The sequence below is a fragment of the Suricata suricatta genome, chromosome 12 (assembly GCF_006229205.1).
Source record: "Suricata suricatta isolate VVHF042 chromosome 12, meerkat_22Aug2017_6uvM2_HiC, whole genome shotgun sequence".
Taxonomy (NCBI): domain Eukaryota; kingdom Metazoa; phylum Chordata; class Mammalia; order Carnivora; family Herpestidae; genus Suricata; species Suricata suricatta.
In genome coordinates, this window is record NC_043711.1 from 54009140 (window position 1) to 54029789 (window position 20650).

General features: G+C 38.6%; 1 protein-coding gene across 8 annotated transcripts in view; it reads left to right on the top strand.

Annotated features, from left to right (window-relative positions):
- The window catches only part of TMCC1 (transmembrane and coiled-coil domain family 1), a 190418-nt gene that overhangs the window by 150808 nt on the left and 18960 nt on the right, over positions 1-20650 (top strand). For all 8 annotated transcript variants that reach the window (XR_003900805.1, XM_029916466.1, XM_029916463.1 and 5 more), the window contains exon 2: positions 12360-13294. Coding sequence is in view for 7 of the 8 variants with exons in the window: in XM_029916466.1 (XP_029772326.1) it covers positions 12360-13294 (935 nt within the window). In the remaining variant the exon portion in view is untranslated. The remainder of the gene's footprint in view (positions 1-12359; positions 13295-20650) is intronic.

Here is a 20650-nt window from a genome sequence, read left to right on the forward strand (position 1 = left end):
GATTATGAAATCCTACCAGAATCACTTTGCTTTAATCTACTTTAAGTTGTATCCTTTGTCTTAGGTTTTTCTAAGTCTGAAGGTTTACTTTTCCTCATCCTAACTTAGTAAGTATTGCTGAGATATGTTGATTGTTTTATTAGCCTAACCTGAGTTCTTGTTCTTAGGCCCATTTTCTTACCAGTAGAGAGAGCCATGTTTCCTAGCTGCTTAGAGTGGGCACAGAAGAGAACCATTGACATCTGACTTTTTGCTGACTCATTGGTTATATAAGCCTTGTAAAGACAGTTATCCATATACTTCATTAGGTTACTGTGCAGGTGGCCCCCTTCCTGTTTACTGATCTTTTCTTCCTTCAGCCTCTCTTGTTTCTTAAGACTGCTGAGTAACAGAGTCTCAACTATTAACCAAGTGAATCCTAAGAAATGAAGGACAAATTTTTTTTTTGTTTTGAAATTGCTTTGTTAGCTTTTTTAACCTTGATTATGATAAAATTCCAAATTCTGTATTCTCTTGGCACATGAAACTCAGAGTAATAATACCTTCCCTCATTTATGGCCTGGTTAAAGTAACAACTTCCTTTTCTATCTTTGGGATCTCAGTTCAAATGCCCTTGTTCAAAGAATTCTTCTATAACCTCCCTATCTAAAGTAGGTTTCCCTCCCTTACATTATTCCTTTTTTAATAGCACCTTGTTTTTTTCTTCTTTGTAGTACTTCTCAATAATTTGTTATTTGATAACTGGTTCTTTTATCTCTATCACTTTTGTGCACTCAGTCGTTAAGCCTCATGAAAACAGAGATGCTTTGTTTTGTTCATCAGTTTATGCCAAAACACCTAGCAAAGTGCCTGACTGAAAGTTGAAGAAAGGACAAGTAGGCAGTATTGTATGTGCAAAGGCCCTATGATAAGAAGGATGAGCAGCAGGGGTTGAAAAAGGTCAGTTTGACTAGAGTGGGGAAAGCATACTGTAAGATGATGCTCGAGAAATAGACCCAGGGCTTAATCACATAGGACTGACTTGATAGACCATATCTAGATACTTGCTCTTTGAGAGTTGGCATGCGGGATCAGGGGTGGTGGCCAGGGGGTGTCCCTGGGTGGCACAGTTAAGCATCTGAATCTTGGTTTCAGCTTAAGTCATGATCTCATGGTTTGTGAGACTGGCCCAGCGTCATGCCCTGCTATTTGCTGATAGTGCAAAGTCTACTTAGGATTCTCTCTGTCTCCCTTTCTTTCTGCCCCTTCCCCCCAGAAAGTCATGGGAAGCTACGTAGAAGAATTTAAGCATTTGGTGATTTAGAACTTCTTTTTATAAAAAAGAAAAAAGTCTGTGCCCACTGTGGTGCTTGGACTCACCACCCCAAGATTAAGAGTCAAATGCTCTGTGGACTAAGTCAGCCAGGCACCTCAGCACTTAAAAAAAAAAAACAAAAAAAAACCTCCAGCTTAACTGAAAGCCTAATTGAATTCAGGTAGATCAGTCAGTGATCCAGAAAGAGATGACAAGAATTTGTCCTTAGGTGGTGGCAGTAGAGATAGATGGGAGAGTATTATAATTTGATGGAAATTTGGAAAGTAAAATAGATAGGACTTGGTGTTGAGTTGAATATATGTAGAAGGCAGATTGTGAGGAATGGTTCCTGGGCGTGGTTTGGCCTTGGCGTGGGCTTGTTTTGTAACCAGGTGAATAGTATGTTTTTCCTGAGACAGAGAACACTGTAAGAAAACTAGGTTTATAAGAGGGATTGTGGTATTTGGTTTTGGACATGCAGATTTTGATATAATCAAGTAGGGTTTTGGATCTATAAATCTAGATTTCCAAAGGAGATTTTGCTGCTATTAGCATTGAGGAGCCTTCAGAAATACCCTTGGAATAAAGTAAAAAACAGTGATTTAGACCTACCTTAAAGAAGCTACTACATTTCCTTCTTCTGGGCCTTTGTTCATACTGCATTGTCATCCTGAAATGCCTTTCCTTGTCACTTCTCTTTTTATCAAAAACTTCCTCCTTCAAGGCTCATTTCATTTTTTTTTTTTACCTCCTCCAAGAATCCTCCTCTGTTCCCCTTTTCCTTCTTCTGAATTCGAGGCTCCTTCCTGAATTCAAGAAGTACTTTGCCTTCATATCTGTTATATTATTTATTTAATTGGACCTGTATTTCAGTTGATCATTTTCATGTCTTACAGACTAGATTATGTGTTTCTTGAGAGTAGAAATGCCCCTTTATTCAGTGCTTTACATAAGGAAAACAAAGAGTTGCAAAATGAATTAAATAGTAGGAAACCTCAATCTTTTGTGTAATCTACTTCTTTATTATGATAGTACTATGATATACTTCTTCCATTTATGTACTCCTGATTTTGTCTAGGCTGCCCCTACATTTTACCCTAGATACCTAGATATGTCAGAGAACTGGTCTTCCTTTCATGTGCAAAGTCCCTGAACTAATCATTTTCATTATATAATTTTACTTTATTTGTAATTTATCAGAAAAACTGAAATCTTGCTATTGCTTATCACCTGTGAAAAACTGACCAAGGCAGGAAGAACCAACATCTATACAGGATGTCAGAGACACCTAAGAGATATTACTAAGGTAACAGTGGAACAAAGACTTAAAGGAGATGATGGAGTAAGCCATGCAAGTTTGTAGGGAAAACCATTACAGGCAGGAGGAACACTGAATGGAAAAGCCTTGAAATGGGTACATGCCTGGTACATTCCAGAAATAGCAAGGAGGCCATTGTAGCTGGTGGCAGCAGAGTGAGGGGTGAATAGTAAGAGATAATCAGGGAAGTAATGGAGGTGCTGCAGGTGCAAGGTCATGGTTGTTCAGGCCATTGTAAGGACTTTGCTCTTTACTCTGACTCAGATGGGGAACCACTGGAAAGTTTTAGATGTAAAAGACTGTTGTGACCTCATTTTTTTTTTTTTTTTGAGAGGGAGAGAGAGAGCATGTGTACACATGTGCAAGCAGGGGAGGAATGGGAGGGGTGGTACAGGGAGAATCGCAAGCAGGCTCCATGCTGTCCACACAGAGCCTGATGCGGGGCTTGATTCCATGAACCATGAGATCATGACCTGAGCTGGAATTAAGAGTTGGACACATACCCAACTGAGGCACCCAGGCGCCTCATGACCTGATGTATTTTTAAAGGATCAATCTAGCTGCTGTTCAGATAATTGGCTATAAAAATATTATTCCAGTGATTGTTAAGAGATTTATTGCAGTAGTCCAGGTGAGAGTTAATAGGGGCTTAGACCAGAGTGGTGGCAGTGGAGATTCAGTGAGATGTGGTCAGATTTTGCACATCTTTAGCAAGTAGAGGCCAAAACATTTGCTGGAGAAATGTAATCTACATAGGGGTAACAACTTAGACTCTGGAACCAGACTTTCTGGTTCGAACATTGGCTTTGCCCCTTCTTTGTGATCTTGAACAACTTAAATTCTTTATGTTTTAGTTTCTTAGCTTTAAACTATAGTTGTGTCATCGTAAGAATTACACAATTTACTAAACATACAAAGGATTTAGAACCTTGCCTGGTACAAAGTAAGTACTTTACTTTATGTATTAGCAGCTATAATTGTTAATGTTGTTGTTAACTGGATAGAGTATGTGAAAGAAAGAGGAGTTAAAGTTGACTCTAAGGCTTTGGATCTGAGCGTGTGGATCAATGAAGTAGCCATTAGCTGAGATGGGAAAGACTGCAGAAAGAGCAGGTTTGGGGGATATCAGGAACTCAGTTTTGAACATAGTAAATTTGAGATGACTATTAGACATCCAAGAAGAGATATTCAGTAGGTACCTGGATCTAGAGTTACGCAAAGTATGGGCTGGAGGCATACATTTGGAAGTTGTCAACAAATAAATGGTATTTAAGACCCTTTTAAGAGAAAGACTATTTAGGCCCTGAAATGGGATTGGGGTTGTGTAGTTTGGACAGTCCCTCCTTAGAGCCTCCCTTCTTTAAGATACCGAACATGCCTGAAAAGTTCAGCAGTAGCCCAGTTGTCACAGACCCCATGGGGTTTTCCAAATTCTTTCATTGCTTTAGCATTTTATCAAAATTGAGTGAAACAAATAGGATTAAGCTGAGACTTAGAAATCTTTTGTTTTAAAGAAACTTGTGTTATAAAAGTATTTGTAGGGAATTACCTTGTAAAGGGGAACTTGTTGATGACAAGTCTTACAATTTGGCTAATCTACACATGGATTTTATATGTATTTTTAAATCCTCAACAGTGAAAGCATTTCTGTGCCACCTTCTTCTTTTGCTGGCTCATAAATGCTCAGAAAATAGAAACTAATTTTAGCTTTAGCTGATTTTGTGTGCTTCAGACTAATCATTCTGAAATCTTGTGAGAATGGTTTTTGAATAATCCATAGCCTGAATCACTATTTCTTTTTAATAAATCATAATCTCAGAAGGAAATTTGGATCATCTATTGCAAATGCCAATCAGTATATCCTCATGTGACATTTTTAACATCCAGGCATAAAGTCTCTGTTTGGGTATTTCCAGTGGCATACATAAACTGATATTTGAAACCCCCGGATTAAGTTTAACAATGCACCTCTCATTTTCAGTATATGTTACTTATTTTTTCTTTTAATTATCAGGGAGAGAGCTTTCTCTCTCAATCTGTTACTCATCTGTAAAATAAATTTTTTAACTGGTTGACCTCTTAGGTTCCTTCCTAGTTCAAGGAACCTGTACTGACAAAAATAGCATTTAATCATTACAAAGGAGCACATTATTATCTACTGGGATTGCAGGCTCCTTAAGTGCCTTTTTTTTTTTTTTTTTTTGTACTTCCAATGCCTAACATAGGCCTTGTACATAGGAGACATTCTGCAAAGGTTTGTTAAAATGACAATCAATGAACCATCTGACCAGGCTCACATGAATCCATTAAGTCCAAACATCAGGCCTGGCAGTGCTAATCCTCAATGATGTCTTTCACGTAAGCCAGGAAACCAGTGCTCCTGTAACAAAGCAATTCTGAGCAGCAATCCTAGATCCCATAATGGATATTCTGCAGTTGGGTTACAGCAGAGTAGACCAGATCAGATGTTAATCATCTAAACTGATATTCAGCCCAGTTGATTTTTTCCTCAGCAGCCTTAGAGGTATGAGTATCATCTATTGAAAACTATTTTTCTTACAAAAATTCTGGCATTTGTTCCATTTGTAATAACATAAGCTTAGTCACTGTATGACATATGAGATCTAGAAGAATCACATTGAGGCAGTGCTGGTAAGCATTTATATTCAACATTTCCTAGATATCTTTGCACAGAGAATTGTACTAGCTTCTTGAGGTACAAAGGTGAATATGACTTGATCCCTATCCTCAGGAACTTAGGTCAGTAGAAGCAAGACACCTGATCATTTCAACATAATGTGATAAGGACATTGAGAGAGATACATATATAGGTATATGGGAATATGAAGAAAGCCATTAATCCAAGTGGGAGAGGAAGGTTGTTGGGAAAGATGTCCTGGAAGAAATTACACCTGAACTGGTTCTTGAAGGATGGATAGAAGTTAGCCAAAAAAAGGAAAGAACATGCCCTCAACTACATGGATGGAAGCCCAGAGGTGTGAAACAGAATGCCATGTCAGGAGATTATACAGGTGTGACCCTTAGCCTATGTGGATTTAAATTTAAGGTTTCCATTGCTTCCAAGTGATTGATGATACAGTTTTTGGTCATTTGCTGAGGCATGTAGTAAGATCTTTAGCCACAAAACTAGTGCGCATACTCCACCAAAATTTACATTTCAGTGAGCATGTGCTCTACTCATTGTCACATAACGCAGTATTCCCCATGATGTTATTTTAAAACTTTGTTTATAGAAAATGGATCTGAAAAGTATTGGTTGAAGAAAAGCACCTGAGGCCTTAAGTGGTTCTTAGTGTACAAAAAGGAAGTTTGAGACAAACTAAACTACAGTACCAAATTTAGAAGTGGCCAGGATTATTATCATGAGTATTATTTGTATATCATTGATTTTTCAAACTTTTTAAAATTAAGCTGTAAAACATTATTTTATTTTTCTAAGCAAACTCTTCCCAGAATACCCATATAACATAGGTGAAAGGAGAGGTAATCAGGGTTCCAGGAACCCTGCTCACTTGATCCCACTATTTCCTTCTGTGGTAGTCCAGACCCATCTCTGTAGAACTTAGGACTGTTTCATATAACCAAAGTCTGTGTAAAAATATGAAAAAGTGATCCCTAGAACTTACAGGAAAAACTCCATTCTGTACAAGGATTATTTATCAAACGAGAAAAAAAAAACTTTGTGACAGGTAAAAAGACCTATTTTTAAGACTGTAAGTTGATCTTGATTTTAGCTCCAGAGTAAAAATGGAACGCTTAGAGACAATGCTGGCTGTGGGCTGGTGGGACTTAGTTCATTTTTATTTTCTACTACTCCCACTTGAGATTTCCTCTTCATTGCACAGCAGACTAAATGTCAGTCAGAATTGCACATGAAAGAATTGCTCAACAGAGTTGTGCTTACTGTGAGAAGGGAAGGGCATGTCATTTCTACAGTGAGATGCTGGAAATAGGTGAAAAGTCCTCCCATAATAAATATATACTTGCTGCACAAAGTGCTAATAGACTTGAGGTTTCTTTTCTTTTTGTTAAAGATAGGTATTGGGGGTGTTGGCAAAGGCAAGCCTCCAGGAGATGATGATACAGAATTCAAAGCCAGAGTTGTAGAAGTCCTAAGGCAGGACTCTTTGCTCTGTTGTACCTTCTCAACACAACCTGCCTGGCAGAAAAAGAAAAATTTATATGATGAGCCAGAGTATCTTGGTGTTTATCATTGATTAGGAGGTCGATTTCTGTCTGGCTCTTAAGACCAAGATTATGAATCTCTAGGGATTACAGTTTGTATTGGATTTGGAGGGGAGGGCGGGGAGAGGGTAGTCTCTCAACAATCAAATAGTCTATCCTGTTGCCCCCACTAAATAGGAGTACACTTGAATTGAGCCACAGTCTCCCAATTTTGGTTCAAAGCCGTGGCCACAGTATCCGTTAAAAAAAAAAAAAAAAGAAAGAAAGAAAACTGGAAGAATAATGGAGCTGCATCTGCAGGAGCCTAAGTATTCAATTTGCAAAGGCTACTACTACACAACACATTCTATGAAATTGGCCTTGGAAAAGATCCACTTTCAGAAAAACCAAAATAGTTCAGATTCTCTTTGTTTTCAAATTAATTACAAAGACTTCCCCACTTCCCGCCCCCTTCTTCTTTTACCCTAAAATTCCTGCTTCATTTTCTCAGAAATGACATGGATTATTTAGTGTGCAGAGATTTCTTGAAAGAGAGCCAATACTCTATAAAGCATAGATAAAATAACTTCATTGCACGACGTAGACAGGATGGGGCTATTGGCTTTTATTGAAGGCAGTAATGTCAAGTCAGGGAGTTCTGAATCTTTTCTAGTTACAAATGTGTACTTTTGAGTAATGAACCAGGTAAGGAATAGAAAAAGGTAATTTCTTGAATGCTCACAGTGTTTGGGAGGCATAATCTGATTTCACATGTATTACATTTTTTCAGATAATCTCACAAGAGAATAGTTTGGACGAGAAAACTTAAAGAGAACAAGTAGGTAGCCCAAAGACAACTAGCTAGTAAGATGGCAAAGCCAGGTGTGAACCCAGGTCCTTCTACTCCTGTTATTGCTCTTTCCACCATGTTCCTTCATAGGTGATTCTTTTCAAATCTGGTGCTGCCATATTCTGACACTTTCATACACTCAGAGAAAGTAGATAGATCTTTAATGTATTTGCAAATGAATATTACAAGCCATTATAAAATTTTATCAAATATTCTTCCCAGGATAGCTCTTTTCTGCCCCTGATTAATTGGTGTTTTGAGGCATAACTGTTTAAATTTTCTCTTGGGCTGTTTTCTGATCAATTAACTAAGATCTGTAAATAGATCATTTGAGCATGGCAAATTAATTTTTTTAAGATTTTATTTTTAAGTAATCTCTACATGCAGCATGGGCTCAAACTCACAACCCCAAGATCAAGAGTTACATGGCTTACTGTCTCAGTCAACCAGGCACCCCTGGGCAAATGAATTCTTTTTTTTTTTTTTTTTTTTTTTAATGTGTATTGATTTTTGAGAGAGAGACAGAGAGAGACAGTGTGAGCAGGGGAGGGGCAGAGGATTAGGGCGAGAGAGAATTTCAAGCAGGCTTCATTGCTATCAGCACAGAGCCCAGTGCAGGGCTCTCAGTCCTATGAACTGTCAGCTCATGACTTGAACTGAAATCAAGTAGGATGCTTAACCAACCCAGCCACCCAGGCGCCCCAGCAAATACATTAATAGTAAGAAACAAAGTATAAACAAAGCAGCATATCTGTTTGTTATAGCAACAGTTAGATAATGAATTGTAGCCTTTGACCATACTTCTAGCTGTGTAGCACTTTGCCTAGCTTACAATAAGTAATCAAAATATATTTAAATGACTGGTTTTTTCTCCTAGCTTTTTTCTGTACAAATCAATTCTGTTCCCAGCCGTAAGTGGCCAGGACTTGCTACACTGGTAGGTATGATGACTCATGAAAGCCCTTCAGCCTATGGTCACATGAAGCCCTATTGAATAAATGATATTGCTGCTGTCAAAATGCCACTTGATAAGGTAATAGGAAGTACCTCACAGTCACTTCATTTGTGAATCAGTAATAACATTGCCTACTTCATAGGACTGTTGTGAGCTTTGGAAGATTAGCTAGCCAGCTGCCTAGCCACAAGACCAACATCAAGAAAGATAACTATTACTTGTATTGTAGTACCTTGAATTACATTATCCTTTTGGTTCATACTCGATATGTCCCATGATTATGCCTGAAATGTAGATGATCTTAAAATGAAGTATATTCTAGAATCTTTTAATATTTGAATTTTTAAAAAGAACTACTTAGAATGATAGAAAAAATAACAACCACTACTAACTGCTTACTCTGTGCCCAGGACTGTTTTTGAGCATTTTTGTGTTTATTTACTCATTTCATCCTCAAAACAGTCTTTGAAGGGGGCATTCATATTATTCCCATTTTACAATTGATGAAATGGATGCAGAGGTTAAGCAGCTTGCCCCAGATCACATGAGTAGTAAGTAGCAAAGCTGGATTTGAACCCAACCAGTTTTGTGCCAGAATCCATGGCCAAATTAAATAGCTTTGTTCTTCTTATTTGTGCCTTTTCATGTATGTTTAAGAAACTCCTTCCCTATTTTCCAGTACTGCCTTCTAAAACGTTTAAAAATTGCTTTTCGGGACACCTGGGTGGCTCAGTCCATTAAGCATCTGTCTCTTGATTTCGGCTCAAGTCATGATCTCACAGTTTGTGAGATTGAGTCCCATATTGGGCTCTGTGCTGACAGGGCAGAGCCTGCTTGGGATTTTCTTTCTCACCCTCTCACTTGGCCCCTCCCCCACTCATCTTCCCACACACACACACTCTCTCTCTCAAAATAAACAAACATTAAAAAAATTAAAGTTAAAAAATAAAATGTGCTCCTCACATTTGCAATTTAATTGTCTGGAATGAGGTAGGAATCTAATTTTATGTTGTTATATATGGATAGCCTAATAGGCCAGCAAAGTCTTTTGGAAAAGAGAACCACTTTTCAATTGGTGCCTTTATAACTCACAGCTAAGCATTCTTACCTCTGAGGGCTTTTGTTCATAGCTCAAAAGATATTAAGAGAGTACTCACAGTCCCTGTTCTGTAAATCTATAGTTCAGTTTATCTTTTTCTTTCCTCCTTCATTCCTCTTCTCCTCTTCCCTCTTTTTTCCCCTCTCCCCCATCACAATTTCTCCCTCTTCTCTCTCCTTCCTTTTTAAGGATAGTGCCTGCCAAAATCGGGAAGAGTTATTGAGTAACTGACGATTCATAGTTTCAGGTGTTACACTTCACTCCTGCAGAAGCTGTGGGGTTAGTTTTCTTTGAAGACTGAGGACAGTGGGTTCTGTCAGATATACTCTTGCAGGCAAATTGATGACTCTAAGTGGGAGTCGTGTACCAGAAAGATAGTGTGGCCCCACACAGCTCAGGTAGGACAGAAGTCAGATTAAAGACAGTCTGGTCTACCTCTTAAGTTACTGGGTAGGGAAATAAAATCACAACTAAGCTGTGATCGTTTATAAATAATTATATGGAAATGTTATTGTGGGTTTTTTCAAGTTTAGATATATAATAAAACCTTGATTCTACTCCCAAAACCATATTTTCACCAGTATGATCAATATTTATTCTCCCTGAGTAATAGTTAAGCTTGTTCTGTGTACCTGCACTTCTTTACACAATTCTGATATTCAGATAACAAAGAACCCAAGAAAACCAGATAATGCATAAACTTGTAGTCTTGGGCCAGTGGTATTTCATATTTTCATATTTCCTTTCCTTTGGTAAATTTGAGCTATTAAACCTAAGTATACAGTCAGGGTCTATTACATACTATAGTTATGGGATCTGAAATCCATTCAGAAAGAAAATCACGCAGTGGGACCCCCTACACAACTGAAGAGAGTGACTGTAAGGCACTGAAGAGAGTGGGTTTCTGTGGGTTTCTAGGAGCTCCACTTTCAACTCTTGGCAACATGGTTATCTGGGACTCTGGCTCATTCTTTCTGTTGTTTCCCTCTGGCCCTTTCACTGCTTGTTAGCTTGCACCTAAAAATGAATGGGGGCGATGGAGGAAGTTACACAAAATAATTATTGTGCTAGTCCCTAACTATCCTGGACATTTTTGTTGTTAGAGGAACATAATGTCATATTGCTCTTCATTTCAGTTTTAAATTATCTTTTGATTTTATTTAAATGCACATTATTTCTTATTTGTTCATTTAAAAAGGAAGTACGTTTTTATTCACATCAGTAGTACAAATTAATTCCAGTAACAAACTAATATGGTTGGAGTTAGAGAGTACCGTAATTCCTGCTCAGATGGCAAACTGAGGAGATATAATCAAGATGAAACAAAGACTGACAAGTTAATTATCAACATTTCACAAACATTTCACCTTTGGTATTTTATCACAAAAATGTAATTCAAGGTTTTAAAATACGAGGGTAACCCACAGTTCTTTCTATCAAATTGCTGCTGGTTACAGATTAAGGTTGGAGATCAAATAAAGTGTTATGATCTTAATCTCCAAAATGGTAATTTGTAATTTGGCCCTCATACTGGGAATTTTATTACCCTGAGATGGTCCCTTTATTATTTATTTCTGTTATTGCTCAGTAGAGAGCGATTTCTAAAGACTTTTTGCATGAGCCCTACTCTAATGTACCACAAGCCACACCCAAGGGTTATTTTTTTCTCCTGAGTTAGGGAAACCTGACCTGTCCTCAGCTTTGGCTCACAGCACTGAAATTGGATAGATTCAGTTTTCAGATCTGAGCAGCTTGTCTTTTTCTTTATCTCCTTTGAATGGTAGCTCACCCATATGAAGGATAGTCTTTGTGTGTAAAGTTTTGGAGTCCCTAGTCTAATAAAAACCTTTGGCTGGATAGAACTCACAAAGTCTGAGTTCCAAAAGACCTGAACTTAGTTGTTGATTATTTTCTTACCTCTTACTGTTGTTCTCCCTCAGTATTCACTTTCTCTTGCCCAAGTTTATCACAGTTACTTACGATCTGGGATATTAACTCTTATGAGCATACCACATTTATCCTTGGCACTTGCAGTAGTACCTTCATCTTTCTTACCTCCACCTGTTTTCAGTTACCAATTGAGTGTCCCTGTTAGAATAGAGAGAATAATTCGTCACCCTTGACATATTTTGGATAAAAAGACACTGTGATAAAAAATAGGATTTTTATATCTAGCCAGTAAAATACCTATTCTCACCAGCATTTTGGATGACCATAATCTGAGAGCATGGATTGGAATTACAGTGATGTCTAAATACTAAAATAATCTTCATATAATTAAACTGAAATGCAGATGTACCTTGTTTCACAAAACTATGTATGAAAAATATTTGTGAATTCAGTCATGCTTTAAACCTACTAGGGGAACTTTGTTATTTAAAGAAATATTGTAATACATTCTGTAACAAAGGAGGACATCCCCAATTTACATCTTGTGCAAATATTTTTTCATATGTCGGTTTGTGTAAAGCAAAGTATACTTGTATGTATAAGGACAATACCCAAGAAGGAGATGGGACTGGTACAGGACAGGAGGAATTTGGTCAACTATCTGTGCCGAGATCTGAGAGTATGTAAATTTTCAATACATTAGGCCTCTTGATTCTGGAGAGGTAGTCTTCTTGGGCTCCTTCTAACATCCACTTCTTTTTACACTAGATCGAGCGTTTGGAAGTAAGCAGCCTCGCCCAGACTTCCAGTGCGGTGGCCTCCAGTACCGATGGCAGCATCCACACAGACTCTGTGGACGGGACACCGGACCCTCAGCGCACAAAGGCTGCTATTGCCCATCTGCAGCAGAAGATCCTGAAGCTCACAGAGCAGATCAAGATCGCACAAACAGCCCGGGACGACAACGTTGCTGAGTACTTGAAGCTTGCCAACAGTGCAGACAAGCAGCAGGCTGCCCGGATCAAGCAGGTCTTTGAGAAGAAGAACCAGAAATCCGCCCAAACCATCCTCCAGCTACAAAAGAAGCTTGAGCACTACCACAGGAAGCTCCGAGAGGTGGAGCAGAATGGGATTCCCCGGCAGCCGAAGGATGTCTTCAGGGACATGCACCAGGGTCTGAAGGATGTGGGAGCAAAGGTGACTGGTTTCAGTGAAGGTGTGGTGGACAGTGTCAAAGGTGGACTTTCTAGCTTCTCCCAGGCAACCCATTCAGCAGCAGGGGCTGTAGTCTCAAAACCCAGAGAGATTGCTTCACTAATCCGGAATAAATTTGGCAGTGCAGACAACATCCCAAACCTGAAGGACTCTTTAGAGGAAGGACAGGTGGATGATGGGGGGAAGGCTTTGGGGGTGATTTCAAACTTTCAGTCAAGCCCAAAATATGGTAGTGAGGAAGACTGTTCTAGTGCCACTTCAGGCTCTGTGGGAGCCAATAGCACCACTGGAGGCATTGCTGTAGGAGCATCCAGCTCCAAAACAAACACCCTGGACATGCAGAGCTCAGGATTTGATGCACTACTACATGAGATCCAGGAGATCCGAGAAACCCAGGCCAGACTGGAGGAATCCTTTGAGACCCTCAAGGAACATTATCAGAGAGACTATTCATTAATAATGCAGGCCTTACAGGAGGAACGATATAGGTAAGTTATATGGAATTAAAATCCTGAATTATTTCTGTTTGCAGTTCACTTCCCTTTGGATATGTGGGAGTGGGTTTAAAAGGTCTGAGAAGGATGTCTTTTTTTGTAGTGTCCAGAGCACTTTAGATATGTCCTGTGACATCTACACAGGTCCTATCAGAGCAAAATAGAGACACACCAAAGTTCAATGACTCCTAAGATCTTACACCAATGAAGCATTTTGGTCAGGGGATGACAATTACTGTAGCTCTCTAGTATTCTTTTCCAATTTAGGACTTTCACACGAAGCCTGCACTTTCTAAGACATTCCACCTATTTATTTACTATCACAGAATCACAAATCATTGCAACCTACAATTGTACTACACTGAATTCAAAAGATCTATAACCATCAGAACACTAAGAAATCTAAGAAAAATCTAAGATATAGCCTGCCTAAAATGTAATGAAACCATAAGTATTTGGCCTTAAACGCACTTATGCTGGTAGTTGGTAGAGAGAGAGTAGACTGAAAATATATCCGGATAAACAGCGCCCATTACCTTTGTTATGAATTGGCAAGTGTTTGAATGGGTGTGGACTTAAACATGAAATGGTTCTACAGTAGTTGGAGAATTCTCAAAGGGCTAACTGCTTTGAGTCATCATCTGTGCTAAAGGTAGAAGCTGGTCTCTGTTTTGTATTACACTCCATATTCATATTAAACCACCCTTAGTTCTCTAAATATGTGTTCCCCCCCCCCTTGTTTCCACCACACGCAAAGAGAAATATCCCCCAAGGAGTACTCATTCAGATCCAAAGTCTGTCAGGCAGAGACAGGCCACCTCGCTAGAGGGCCAGTGTTACAGAAGCCACAGGTCAGAGGAGGCCTTGAAAGACCTGAGTTTGGGTCCTATCCCAGAAACTAACTCAAGGGAATTATCACTTCTTCTACTTTAATACCAAGGGTTGAACAGATGGTCTCTTGGGGTCCATTTTACCTCTTTAAAAAAAAAAAAAAAGTTTTTGGGTTTTTTTTTGTTTGTTTGCTTCTAAGAGAGAATGTTAAGGTTTGTAATAAATTGTTCATGTGCATCACTTAGCTCTGAGAAAAGTTAGAGCTGAGAGCTGTGTTCATGTGGTAAAAATACTATTCAGTAATTCAGTCCTGCCTCTTACCATTTGCTCCTGTCCTTCAATTCTAACTTAAGACTTTAAGGGTAAAGAAAAGTGAGTGTGGGAGAGAGAAGTAAGGTTCTAAAGGCAAATATATTACTATTATTTCAGTGTTTTATATATCTTTCATAGACTTAAAACATAATATCTGCAGTCTAATAAATGTTAAAATATACTCTGAAAATAAAACACCTGATCTCTTGTACAGTGTGAAACGTAACTTCCAAGTTCAAATTCTAGTTCTGCCACTTGCTGACCTTGAAAACTGGACAAGTTTCTAATCTTCTCAGTCTTGGTTTCCTCATCTGTAACATAGGAATAATAACAGCCCTTCATATGCTTATTGTGACCTTTAAATGGAAAAATTTGTGCAAAGCATGTAGCTCAGTGCCTGGTCCCCTCAATGCTCGATTGATGTTAGGTGGCAGTTGCTACTGCTTCTATTGAAATAGACCCCTCTGGGCACCTGGTTGGCTCCCCAAATTTGGGTTTCTGCACAGGTCATGATCTCACAGTTCCAGGAGTTTGAGCCTCGCATTGGATTCTGCACTGGCACCATGGAACCTGCTTAGGATTCTCTCTCTCCTCCTTGCTCTCTGCCCCTCCTCCACTTGCACTGTCTCAGTCTTTCAAAATAAACCTTAAATAAAATAAAATAAAATAAAATAAACCCCTCTGAACATTGAGACGTGGGCCTCCCACAGTAAGTTGCTCAAAACCACAATAGCCTGCTTTGATCCCTTTATTTTGAATGGATGGTAAAGCATATTCTGGTCTTTAAATTCTTTTAGAGCTTAAAATTCATACAGAGCTTGTTGTCTTCAAGTCAGATGTAGGCCATTGTAAGAAAATCAGAGAGGAAAACAGGTCTTTTAAGGCGCAGTTTTGTATCCATTTAAAATAATTCAGGGGCTCCTGGGTGGCTCAGGTCATGATCTCACAGTTCATGGGTTTAAGCCTAGCATCAGGCCCTCTACTGTCAGCACAGAGCCCACTTCAGATCTTCTGTCTCCCTCTCTCTCTCTGCCCCTGCCTTGCTTGCTCTCAAAATAGATAAATAAACTTAAAAAAAATTTTTTTAATAAATAAATAATTGAGACAGGACAGAATTTTACAGAGGTGATCATTATCACCTCATTATAAGAATCAAGTCCAAACCACTTGTGAGGTACTGAGAAGTGCATTTCTTTCATTGCACTTTGGGTTCTCTATAGTTAATAAATGATTAGTCTTTAGAATAAAGAAAACGAGAATTTTCAAAACCAGGGGTAAAACTTGGAGAGCCAAGTAAAACTTGGTGAGACATAGTATAATGTGTAATCTGACTTTTGTCATATCACCTCACCATTAGAATGGTCTTTTCTTAAAACAGAATCTTTTTTTATATACATAAAGAAGGAGAGATTAAATGAATACAAGTAAATATAAGTAAATGAATGGTATGTTTAATTTTTTAAATTGAAAGTGTGAGAGAGAGAGAGCAGAGCAGAGGAGGAACAGATAAAGAGGGAGAGAGAGGTAATCCAAAGCAGACTCCGCACTGTCAGCACAGAGCCTGATGTGGGGCTTGAACTCATGAACTGTGAAATCATGACCTGAGCCAAAACCACGAGTCAGAGGCTTAACAGACAGAACCATCAAGGCATCCCTTAAAATAGGATCATGAAAAAAGAAAGCCTGTTTTTTTTTTTAACCAGTAAATGCAGCAGAAATGTCACAACTGTTCGACTCAACCATTTTGTTGCACCACTATTTCCACGTATAGAGCAATTAAAAATTTCTCCTTTGTTACATGTTTTTAGCCAGTAAGTACACTTACTTTTGTTGACATTTAAACTGTTTCCTGTAAGTGAAATTTTTCCACACATTGATGCTTATTCTTAAGCATCAAAAACTTTTCACATTTTAAACATTTTGAGAGACTTTCTCTCCCTTTTAACAGAATAATACGCCGAACCTTAACTTGATTGGAAATAGCTAGAGCAGTAGTGTTCTAGCTCATTGTTACTCTCAGGTCAGTGAGAGTAGTAAGCTTATGTGCCTCTGCAGTAAATAGTCCTAGACAGCTTACTCTTTAAAGTTCTTTTTATAAAAAAAAATTTTTTTTTTCCTTTCCATAACTCCACACTGTTACTGAGCTGCCTGCAACAGCCTCTGTTTACTAATTTCTACTTCAGCTTTGTTACAGGTTTGGCTTTTTGTCTAGGAAGGAAGTAGACTATCTAGGGATGGATGTAAGGAACTCTTTCCTTTTCTCCCACCACCGCACCCCCAAGGGACTCTTCTGTGACCAAGAACCAATTAAAGTGTACGTGGCTGCGCTAGATGCATCTCTATATACTTTCTGTGCTTTAGTTTATTTTACTAATATGTGAGTTGACAGGAGGGAGGCCATGTACAGTGTTACTGCTCGTTATTTAAATGATGAGGAGGAATACACTAACAGCATTTACTGAACTCCTATGGCGTACATAACGCCAGATGCTATATATATATTTGCTAATCCTCACAATAGCCCTTCAGGTGGTTGTATTATCCCTATTCTACAGATGAGGAAATTGAGGCCCAGTAGAGTTAAATTTTGCCAAAAGGTTACTCAGTAAGTGGTAAAGCCAGGAATCAAGCCCCATTTTATTTGACTCCAAAGAGTATTTTTTTCATTTTAGGACAATTTCTTGTTTTCCTCAAGCTCAACTCTGAAACCTGTATGATTAAAAGACCAGCCTATAGTTTAGCTTTAGGAAGCATTGCATCAGGTATGGGGCTTTTTCCAGGTCAAAGTGTGTGTTTCACTAAAAGCTGAGTCACTGTTTCTTTTTTAATTTTTTTTTTACCATTTATTTTATTTATTATTTATTTATTTTTTTTTTTTTTGAGAGACAGAAAGAGACAAAGCACAAACAGGAGAGGGGCAAAGAAAGAGAGAGACAGAATCCAATGGAGGCTCCAGGCTCTGAGCTGTCAGCACAGAGCCTGATGTGGGGCTCGAACTCACAGACTGTGAGATCATGACCTGAACTAGAGTTGGACGCTTAACTGACTGAGCCCCTCAGGCACCCTCTGAGTCACTGTTTCTAATATATTTTATAAAATTCTCTGAATATGAAAGCTCTGGAAAGTTTTCTACAGCAGTATACATAATAGGGGAAACCACTTAGGAAACTTTTACTTCCATCCTTATTTCACCCTTTGCAGAGTTCCTTCTCAGTAATGTCACTCATTCAATTGCTTTCTGTTGCTCTCTACCTGTGAGTAGCACCAAGTTAATATGTTTACCCAAGACCATCTACTTACTGTGAAATAATCAAACATTCAAAAGCCTGTGGAGCACAGTCTCTCTCTTCACCCACATAACTGCCATGCCCAGCATGTCTTCAGCACCCACATGCACTCAGCCCAGGAAGCCACTGTAACAAAGCTTAGATAGGAACTCCACCTCAACCTTTGATCAGGAATTAGGTGTTTAGTCTTTGGGCTTTGCATTGGGCTCTCAGTTATGAGTGAGAGCATATATTTTGGGAAAGTAGGATGCAAAGTTTAGACATCTTTTTTAGTGATGGAATTGTGCTAACTTCATATTCTTCTTGTTCATATAGTCTCTGCACCCCATTAAAGTATTATCACAGGTTTGTTAGTGGAACCTACATTCATGTAGTACCTCAGAAATAGAAGGGGCCCTTAGATGTCTGGTTTAATCTCGTTTTACACATGACTAGACTGAGACCCAAAAAGATAAAGTGACTTTGGCCAGGTCACACAGTAAGATGGCTTAACATATATTTACTCTGCCAAAAACTGGAGGACTAGTCCTGTTCCCCTGGTGGGTGCAGTATATTATTGAGCCACCACAGGAAAAAGTTGAGCTGTGGCAAATTGCATTGTGAAAATAGGGGAGAACTGGGAAACCATTCATTGACAGTTGTACAGGTTCCTTTTGTAGTTTTTCCCTTAGGAGGTCTGGCCTGGGATCCTACTCAGCTACTGCCAGTATATGGCAGTGTCATGTAGGGCAGGCTGAAACCCTTCGTGTGTTCATACGCAGTAATGCCATTTTGAAAGCTTCTATTTTAAGGGGATTACTGTCCTTTGGAAACCGGCTTCTCAGACTGTTTGTATTAAGCCCAGGGATATTTTAAATTGCCCTGAGTCATAAGAGCAAAAATATAGAAGGCGGCAGTCACCATTAGCAGTTATCACATGCAGTGGAACCATGGGTAGCTAGGCTAACCCAATTAGCACAGGCCATTGGAGTTTTAACTAAACAAATAGTTAAGTACTATTTTATTTTACCATCACTAGACATGAGAAAGGTATGATCAGAGACAGCTATTTTAGCTCCATTATTCCAGGTGTTAAATCTATATCAACTGTAAATTGATCTGAGAGTCTCCAGAGTATATGTAGACTAGGTTTGAACAGTAAGCTGAAATTGAAGCTGAGAATATTGGATCAAATTAGCTATTATAAAGAAAAAAAGCCCAACTGAAATTTGTCCTTATGAAGAATAAGATCTTTCATAAAAGAGATTTATAGGTGTGCTCTTCCCAGTTTAGCCACTGAAGAGGTAATGGAGGAAGAATAGGAGGGAAGGAGAAAGAAAGAGAAATTATTTTACTTCAGTAATTAGTTGAGGTTGTACAAGCCTGAATTAATTCTCTTGCCAGTTCTGACACTAGTTAGCTGTGTGACAGTATGTAACTCATCTGAGCCTCAGTTTTCTCTATAAGACAAGGTAATAATACCTATTCTATAGGCTTGTTGAGATTATTAAAGGAGATCATGAATGTGGAAGTGCCTATTAGAGTCTGTGGTGTGTCCGGATGTGTGAAAGCTGTCGTTTCCAAGTTTTCAAATTAACTAGAAAGCCACCTCCCCCCACCAGATTTTATTTATTCTCTATATACTTTAGACATCTGCTGTTTCTTGTCTTTAAGATAATGCACTGCCTGCCCTGAAAGTTTGGGGGACTAATTCTTTGCTTTTTACTTTTCCAATTAAAGGCTAGTTCAGTGTTCCCTAGCCTCTTTTCAGGCTTCAACACAAATGAGGTAACAAAAAGTAAAGACAGGACATCCACTTTCCCTAATTCAGTCAGGAATATATTCAAGTTCCCACTACAGTCACACCCCTACCCTACCTCTGTCTCTCTGTTCTGGTCAAACACTGGCAGCAGCTACCTCAGGTCTCTGTTGGTGTTAGCACTGGGGCCTAGTTCTTCCTGTTTCTCTAAATACCTGCTCTACAAGATTTTTCAGTCATCCTGTCCTAGTAACCTGTTGCCCAACTAGGGAAGCACCACTGGCTCTCGGAGATGGCTCTGGACGTTTGAGCCCCACCCAAAGCGTGGTGCACTATGTGAGGCGCCTCAGCCTGACACTCCTCCAGCTCCTCATTCATCAGGAATTTGACCAGAAAAGCACTAGCTTCTCTTTGATCTAGGAAGAGGAATCCTGTGTGTACTAATCCAGTGGCTGAAGCACTTTTATTAATTTGTATATTATTATTTATTGTTTACCTACAACAAAATCTAAATGTGTTTTTATATTTTGTAAATAGAGCAGATTTTACTTAAGGGGGAGGTGGATTTCATCTGCCAAAATATGACATAACTTTCATTTTATTTTTTTATAAATTTTATTTTAAAAAGCTCTTACAGTCTTAAGGCTTTCTGTTTGCTAATAGTTGAAGTCAAACCTTATTCAAGTGTTCTTTGAGTTAAAAGCCTCAAAATGAGATTATTAATCTCATACTACTTTGTGTTTAAGCTGGAGTTTCATGGAAAACACATGCCACTCAAAACATATACTTGTAGGACCAAGAATTGCCTTTCCTTTCATGTTAAGAGAACTCTAATTGGTGTCATTTCAAGAGGTTAAAATCCCTTACAGAGAGTTCTTGATTTTAAAAATTCACATGTGAAAGGCTGTACACAGTTTACCTTCCCTTACTCCCCCCCCCTCCCGCCAAGTCTTTGATCTGATATTAATATTTAATTAAAGGACAGAGGTGTTCTTTCTATGAATTCCCTAGGTATCTAACTTCCTTGCTTTAGGATTTTGGTAGGAAGTAAAACCTAGCAAGTAAAACAAAAGAGATTATAATGTTAATAATGAGAGTAGTGGGAACTGGAGTAGTAGATGTTTTCTTTTTTTGTTGTTTAGATTTTGCATTTGATTAGAAATTATTATTATTATTAGAGAA